The sequence below is a fragment of the Myodes glareolus genome, chromosome 21 (assembly GCF_982192425.1).
Source record: "Myodes glareolus chromosome 21, mMyoGla1.1, whole genome shotgun sequence".
NCBI classification, from domain to species: Eukaryota; Metazoa; Chordata; class Mammalia; order Rodentia; family Cricetidae; genus Myodes; species Myodes glareolus.
In genome coordinates, this window is record NC_142046.1 from 54,142,448 (window position 1) to 54,150,696 (window position 8,249).

Here is an 8,249-nt window from a genome sequence, read left to right on the forward strand (position 1 = left end):
CTGTAATTTCTTCTGTCCCCAGCCCGCCCCCCCCCTCCCACCCACGCCCGCAGACTTGACTGGCACGCGCCAGGAACCCGGGCTCGGGCCCCTCGGCGCGTCTGATTGGCTGTGGGGCAGCTCCCGTCTGCTCTGCCTGCGCCCTCATTGGGCGAGAGGCGCAGTCAGCGGCACTTCAAAGCGGGCGCTCCTGGCACTTAGGCTGAGTTTTGCCGGCGGGAGCCCAGAGTCCGCTCGGCGCGAGCGCGGGACGCGGGAGCCGCGCGGGACACGAGTTGTGTTTCCCAGCAGCCGCCAGGCTTAGCACCGCTCCCGGCCTCGTCGCGCAGCCAAGAGACCTGCTATGGCCACGTCTATACTCGGGGTAAGTAAAAAAGCCCTGCAATGCAGTTGCTCGGTTTTTTTTTAAACTGGAGTTATGTTTTTCTTTATGGCTTCTCTGGGTCCTCGGCTCATATGAAACTGTTGCTGGACCGCAGCCTCAGGTTCCTTTTGAGCATTTTCCACATTTCCGGAACTGATCTTTTCAAGTTATTGGAACCTGGGGCACTGCCTTTGCAAGTAAAGAATTTAAGCAAATTCCCTTTTAATTGGTTTTAAAGCAAAGCTGAAGGTTTCTTTTTCTCCCTTTGACTTTACCCCACCCCCTTGCTTTGAGGTTGCATTACAGGACAGTGCTTTCCATAAAAGTCTTGTTTTGCAGGCCATGCAGTTACATTAATAAACATTTACATTTGCGTGGTCTCCCCCAGTTTGCCCTTGACTTTGAAAGCCGTCACCGGGCCGTTTATACTCGGACTATTTTTGTAACTGCGTGCGTGCGTGTGTGTGCTTGTGTGTGTGTGTGTGTGTAAATATTAAAACCACGTTTTTGAACTATAAAAGAAAATAGCTAAGTCGTAGCCACTCATACGAGAAGTGCTCTAAGTTTCTCCCAGCCCTGGGCCGCTATTTCGGCCATCCCCCTGCCCTCGCGTGTTTGTTGTCTGTGTTTACCTTCGTGCTTCACCCGGAAGGACGACTTGGGGGCTCCTGGGAGAAGAGTGGGTTTATGGCGTCAACCCAAGTCTGATTCTAGACAAGGGTGGCAGCGAACTAGGTGAAGGAAACCGAGGCATCTCTGATCTATAGTCTCATGGAAGAACTTTCCAGCGCCAGGTCCTCCACGCTTGTGATCGCCTCTGTCTTGCGCGGGGCGCGGCACGTCCTCGGCCAGCGCGTGGGGAGGAGGCGCGAGCCCGGGTGTCAGGGCGCTCTGGGACCCGCGCCGGGCCACAAGGCTGCTCACGGGTGCACTTTGTGTCTTCCCCCCCACTTCCTCCTCCTCCTCCTCCTCCTCCTCCTCCTCCTCCTCCTCCTTGCTCCCTCCTCCACCCCACCCACTCCAGGAAGAGCCACGCTTCGGAACGACCCCGTTGGCCATGCTGGCGGCGACCTGCAACAAGATCGGCAATACCAGCCCGCTGACGACGCTGCCCGAGTCCAGCGCCTTTGCCAAAGGCGGCTTCCACCCCTGGAAGCGCTCTTCGTCCAGCTGCAACCTCGGCTCCAGCCTCTCCGGCTTCGCTGTGGCCACGGGCGGCCGCGGTTCGAGCGGCCTGGCGGGTGGCTCGGGAGCCGCCAACAGCGCCTTCTGCCTGGCCTCCACGTCCCCCACGTCGTCCGCCTTCAGCAGCGACTACGGCGGCCTCTTCTCTAACTCAGCGGCGGCGGCGGCCGCGGCGGCCGGCGTGTCCCCGCAGGAGGCGGGCGGCCAGTCGGCCTTCATCTCCAAGGTGCACACGACGGCTGCCGACGGCCTGTATCCGCGCGTGGGCATGGCGCACCCGTACGAGTCGTGGTACAAGTCGGGCTTCCACTCGACGCTGGCGGCGGGCGAGGTGACCAACGGCGCGGCGTCGTCGTGGTGGGACGTGCACAGCAGCCCCGGCTCCTGGCTGGAGGTGCAGAACCCCGCCGGGGGGCTGCAGAGCTCGCTGCACTCGGGCGCCCCCCAGGCCTCTCTGCATTCGCAGCTGGGCACCTACAACCCCGACTTCAGCTCGCTCACGCACTCGGCCTTCAGCTCCACCGGCCTCGGTTCCTCGGCCGCCGCCGCCTCGCACCTGCTCTCCACCAGCCAGCACCTCCTGGCCCAGGACGGCTTCAAGCCGGTGCTGCCCTCCTACTCGGACTCCAGCGCCGCGGTGGCCGCGGCCGCCGCCAGCGCCATGATCTCGGGGGCCGCGGCCGCCGCCGCCGGGGGCAGCTCCGCGCGCTCCGCCCGCCGCTACTCTGGCCGTGCCACCTGCGACTGCCCCAACTGCCAGGAGGCCGAGCGGCTGGGTCCGGCCGGGGCGAGCCTGCGACGCAAGGGGCTGCACAGCTGCCACATCCCGGGCTGCGGCAAGGTGTATGGCAAGACGTCGCACCTGAAGGCGCACCTGCGCTGGCACACGGGCGAGCGGCCCTTCGTGTGCAACTGGCTCTTCTGCGGCAAGCGCTTCACGCGCTCGGACGAGCTGCAGCGGCACCTGCGGACTCACACGGGCGAGAAGCGCTTCGCTTGCCCGGTGTGCAACAAGCGCTTCATGCGCAGCGACCACCTGAGCAAACACATTAAGACGCACAACGGGGGCGGCGGGGGCAAAAAGGGCAGCGACAGTGACACGGACGCCAGCAACCTGGAGACGCCCCGCTCCGAGTCCCCGGACCTCATCCTGCACGACTCCGGCGTCAGTGCAGCCCGGGCGGCTGCAGCGGCTGCAGCGGCGGCGGCAGCAGCGGCGGCGGCGGCGGCCTCGGCGGGAGGCAAAGAAGCTGCGACCGGTCCCAACGACTCCTAGAGGTTGGCGGAGAGGCGCGAGCGAGCAAGTAGAGACACCCAGAGCGAGCGAGAGGTTCGGAGGGCGAGCGAGTGGGCGCACGGGAGGGCAGGGGCTCCAGTGACGCCCCCGAGCCCAGGTTGGGCAAGAGGTGGAGCCGTGCGAATCCCCGGGCGGTGGCCGGAGTTCCCCTCCACCCAATGCGCCCAGAATCGAACGCGAGGTCCAGAAACAAAAGCGAACCATCCTCCGACACAAACAGGTTCAAAATTGCAAACACACACACACACACACACAAACGCGCACACACGCTTACACCCCGGAGACCCACAACTGCAAGAACGCACACTCGCGCGCGCGCACTCACGCAACCACAGGCACAAACTTCTCCAGAGAAGAGCAATACACAGAAATGCCCCCTCCCCCACTGCCCACTCCTTCCACCATCCTCTGTCCTTTTCTCAAAAACAAAAAAACAAAAACCTAGCTACCACTCAGCAAAGGACTGTCAGAACTTTCGAATGAGAACAAACGAAACCTATAGAAACAGACCCTTTGTGTGGATTATATTATATATAAAATGCTCCAAGTCCTGCTTGATGTCTACTTACAATGAGACTTTTTTTTCCTAAAAAAGGAAGCATCAAAAAAGGCTTAAGGTGAGATACTCAACGGGAAGTCTAGCAACAGTTTCTCTGTATTTCATAACATCTGTATAAATAGGGTTCGAAGGATTGTGTTCTCTTTTAATTTCTTGTAAATGTTCATTCGAATAGTTTTTTTTTGTGAATTCCTGAAATTCAGGGAGTTTCTTTTTAATTTTCTGATGCACTTTGTGAAAGTCAGTATATATGTAAAAGATATTTAAAATGTTGAGTTACGATTTCACTCGAACACGTAAGTTAAGGTCATCTAAAGAAATTAAATGCGTTTATCTGTATGAAGAAAACCTTGACATCATATTTTCATTTTGGTATTATTAAAGAACTCTGAACACTTTTCCCCCTTAAAAAATATCCAGTTTCCCCCTCAATAACCTTTAATGTGGGATCAATTTTTTTTTTGGGTGGTGGGAAACAAATTCCTTTAATGTTAGTTGTAGGCAACGAAGTTTATATGGGTTGCAAAAGCCATAGAACATATACATTTTGAGAAGTCAAAATTATTTATTTGTATATCAACAGCATACATTAAATTGGGTTGGGTTATAAGGCCAAGTAATTGTATTACTTAATGAGAGAGCTAGCAAAAGGTGACATTTTAAATCTTTGGATCGCCTTTTTAAAAAGCAAGGTCTTTGGGCAGTTTTAACTAGGGAGGTACCTACATCTCCCAGAGGGCTCAGAGAGAATTGGTGGATTTGTTTTTAAAATCTGATTTTTAAACAATTTGTGAAAGAAAAATCTTTCTAGGAAAAAAAAAGTCTTAGTTTCCAAGGCCCTCTACGTTGGGAGGCATCTCTGGGGAATAAATCGCTAGAGTCAATACCCCGGAAAAGACATTTCATGCCTAAATGAAAATCTTGTTAAATGTTATTAATTTTGACTTAGAGCACACAGCAGCCCCCTGTGCCTTGTATTCCCTTATTAGGGATTCATGTCTTATCAAATATCTAATTAATCTCCTAGACATCATTTGTTCTGGCCAACTTTATCTCAGCTGGTCCACGGGGAAAACTCCAAATATTCTCTGTGACAAAGCTCCCTTGAAGATCTTTTTAATTGTCTAAATTAACTGCACCAAATTTGCATGTCAAACGGTAAAGGGCAACCTGAGATAAAATGTAAACGTTTTAGAAGCCCCAAACTAAGCACTTGATTTGATAACTAGGCTTTTTAATGTTAGGGAAGACAACTGCTCCTTCCCTTTTCAAAGAAGGCTGATCTATGCAAATAGTGAATTGGAAATGCCTAGGTCCCCTCGCCGTCAAATGGCCCTCGCAGGTTATTTGAATATCAGTGGCTGCTTCTGAAAAGGTTCAAGGATGCTCTCTGCCTTCTTTGTGATTACTCAGTGCGGCGTCTTATTCTGAAGAAAAAAACTCAGGAATAATTAAAGGCTGGGATCAGGCCTGGGAACACATTTGGGACAGGAATCTCATTTAGACAGTCTCTTTCAAAATAAGGCACAGTTAAATTGACCAGAAGGCAATTATTGAAATGAAAATTATTTTCAGTCTCTTTGTCTTCTGACCACCAACTTAACAGCCCCAGTTTAAAAGAGGGAGAACGGAGAGAATGACGAAAGGAAAATTGGTAAATGAGACAATTTCGCAATTTGAAAAAAATGTTTGGAAAAGAAAGTACATATTTACAGAATAAAATATTTCTAAAAGGCTTCTCACACAATAGAAACTACGAGCGAAGTCAGCATCAATAAATTTTCCCTCTTTTTTTTTTTCTTCATTCCTGGCCTTGGAAACTTAAATGAAGATTTTGATTCTTTGGAAAGAATACATTATTGATATTAACAGTGAACAGAAACTGCTCTGAAAAGCCAAAAAGCACAAGTAGCAGGGAGACAGCGGGAAGATTCCCAGCGGGGCGTCTGCAGCACGCGGTTCTTCCTCCTGTGGTCCCTGCCGCCCCAGCTGCCAGACTCTTCTTTCTCTAGTTTTTCTTCTCTTCGGTTCTTTTATTTCCTGGCTCCTCCACTCCTACCTGGGATTGCTCCCCCAACCCCCAGGCGTCTTCGGGTTTGGGTCTGGTCTTGGGGAGAAGCTGGCTGAGGGCGCATATTCTGGGCACTTTGGGCAAAGGCTTTGCAGGCCCGTAGGGTGCCCCGCGCGTCTGGGGGCTGTGAGTTGAAGGCGCGGAGGTGAGTGTGTGCTGGGGGTTCCTGAGAATGAGGGCGCCGGGACGTCGGTCCCCGGCAGCTTTGTTTCTTGTTGATAATAAAGACAGATCAAAGGGCCTGGCTGTGCAGGTCTCGCTCCCGGAGGGGCTCCCTCCGCAGGCCAGTGATCAAGGCCTCTGTGCGCTGCCTCTGCCCCGCGGGTCAGCCCACGTCCATCACCGCGGCTCCGGTGAACCGCGGGCGGCAGCCCAGGCCCCAGTGTCCAGCCAGACATCGAGTGCTCGGAAGCTGAGCCAAGAGGGACCCGGTCCCTGGCTCCTGTCGGAAACCCAGCAGGAGAAACGTACCAGCCCCACTCCCCCTGCCACCCCAGCTCTAGGCGTCCCCGGGGCGCGGAGAACCTTGACCTCAGTGGGTGGCGACCGACTGAAAGCTAGCAGATCGCAGAGCGTGCACCAGAGGCGAGGTCCCCAGCAGGGCCCCCAACTGAGGAGCCTCTGGGCCACCCCAGGGCCACCTCGGCATTCCCGCGGCTTGGGCCTAACTAGGTCCCGGGTAGAGTAGATGGGGAGGCCGCGGCTGCGGTTCACGCTGGGAAGGAGGGCATCGACCTGGAAGTGGGTTTTGTGAAGCCAAGGCTGAGATCTGGGGCCAGGAATCCCACCCCCGCCGGGGTGAGGGAAATGCAATTTTGTTTCATCGAGTTTCCAGAGATTTCTTGTTTCCAGCTTCCGCGCAGTAGATGAACCAAGACCAAGTTTGCTGGGCCTGCGCCTACCCGGCCCCAAACCATACTCTCCCCAGTATTTTTCTTTCTTGGCTAGTCTTTTCCCCCCATCCCTCCGCCCCGCGCGCCTCTTGGAGTAAACAGGGTCCTACCTGATGAGGAAAAGGGAGTAGAAAAAAATTCCTTCCCTCAAGGACGTTTGAAAATGAAAACATTTGGATGAGATTAGATTGTGCACCTGAACCGCGTGTCTGGACATTCCGTCAAATCGTCACCAGTCGTGTAAAATTGAATTTCTTTTTATTCACATGGAAACTTTATTTATTTTAACTCTAATCTTATTTGCATCTATTATCTGTATTCACCAAGGCTCTCTTCCACTACAAAAATGCAGATGAAGTAAATCTCACATAAATCCCGCCCATTTGTGTAATTGGTATACTAAGTGTTTATTTTAAGTGAGAATAATTTAGCTACAAATTTTCTTAAGGAATAACATTCTTAACACATTAAAAAAAACTGAAAACTCTGATTTGCTTTTATGTTTGACAGTAGCTCTTGATTCCCCCAAGAGGCGTACGGCGAGTGTGGCTCTCTGGCGCCATCTAGAGCTCCTGCCTGGGAGGTCCGCGCTGGCGGCCTGGCTCTCGGCTATTAGCGCGCGGAGACCGGCTTCTGCCTCGAACTCCGACAGCTGAAGGAAATCAAGCAAAGAAAAGCGAGGTTTTGTGTTTCAGTCGCGGACAAGTCCAGTTTTGGGGGGCCATTGCCTAGCAGTGGCTCTAAGGGAAGGGGATTATTTCTGGAACACGCTTACTGAAAAAAATCCAAGCAAAGCAGACTAACACCCTGGTTGGCCCGGTCTTAGCTTTCTTTCATTGTCTCATTTAGCATTCTTTCCTAGGCGATTTCAGGGTCTTCCAGCACTCCTAGAGGAGAAAGCTGAACGCTGTCGGGAGCTGTAGTGACGGGGACCCGGGATAGAGATCCCGAGGTGGGCACAGCTTGCCTCGAACACTTCGCCCAGAAGTACTGGGATGGAGGGCTGCGGGATCTTAGGGTCTGAGTGGACTACCCAGGACCGGCGGGAACGCGACGCACTCAACCAGGTCACCAAGCCCTCTGCAGGTTCCCAGAACCCCTAGGACGGGAGGGAAAAGCCAGGGTCCCGAGGCTATGGCCAGCCTGGACCCAGCGACCAGCGCGGCAGCCCTCTGCAGGGGTTCAGTGCTTTGGGAGGCGACCACTGCCCGAGTGGGGCGCAGGGGGCATCAGGGTTGGCCGAGGCGGGGCCGTGAGCGCGGGGCCCCGGAGGGCTACCAGGAGCCGCCAGAGCCCTCGCCCCAGGCCCTCCCGACGGGTGCGCACCCCCTCCCAGAGCAGACCCACCCCTTTTGTCCTCGCCTTTTCGAAACCCAAATCTGAAATGAGATAACAGTTGGGGGCGTTGGCCAATTTTCTCTTCTCTGTGCTTCGTCCTGCCTCCCGCCGCCCCCTTCCCTCCTCTTCCTAGTCCACCACCCCTCCCCCCACCCAGGAGCCTTCGACGCCTCGCAGCGACTTTCTCCCCTTCCCCCCTCAGCAGTTATTGTATTTTAATTTAAAAAGCGACACCTTCCAACCCCGCGCCCGCCGGAGGAAGAAAGAAACGCAGTCACCCGAAGCTGTGAGAGAGGAACTGAGGCTCCGGGGTGCCGGGCTCCCCAAACTCAAGCCAGGGAAACGCAGCGCGCTTCTGGGAATTCAACAGCCACCTTTGTAGCGGGTACTCGGCTGGGTTTGTATTTGCTGTTTTAATACAAACCCCGCCGCACTGCCTGTTTCAAAGATGTGCTAATTACTACTTGGATAGCAGGGCGCAAAGTCCTTGTCCATTTCCCAGTACAAAGTAGGTTGCTAGAAAATTTGAAATTGCCTTTCAG

At 54.1% G+C, this 8,249-nt stretch overlaps 1 protein-coding gene across 1 annotated transcript; it reads left to right on the plus strand.

Annotated features, from left to right (window-relative positions):
• The first annotated feature begins 227 nt into the window (after positions 1-227).
• Positions 228-3,753, plus strand: Sp9 (Sp9 transcription factor). Its single transcript, XM_087900056.1, has 2 exons — positions 228-364; positions 1,389-3,753. The coding sequence occupies exons 1-2, from the start codon at positions 344-346 to the stop codon at positions 2,823-2,825; spliced, it is 1,458 nt and encodes a 485-aa protein (XP_087756182.1). The 5' UTR covers positions 228-343; the 3' UTR covers positions 2,826-3,753.
• Positions 3,754-8,249: the final 4,496 nt, after the last annotated feature.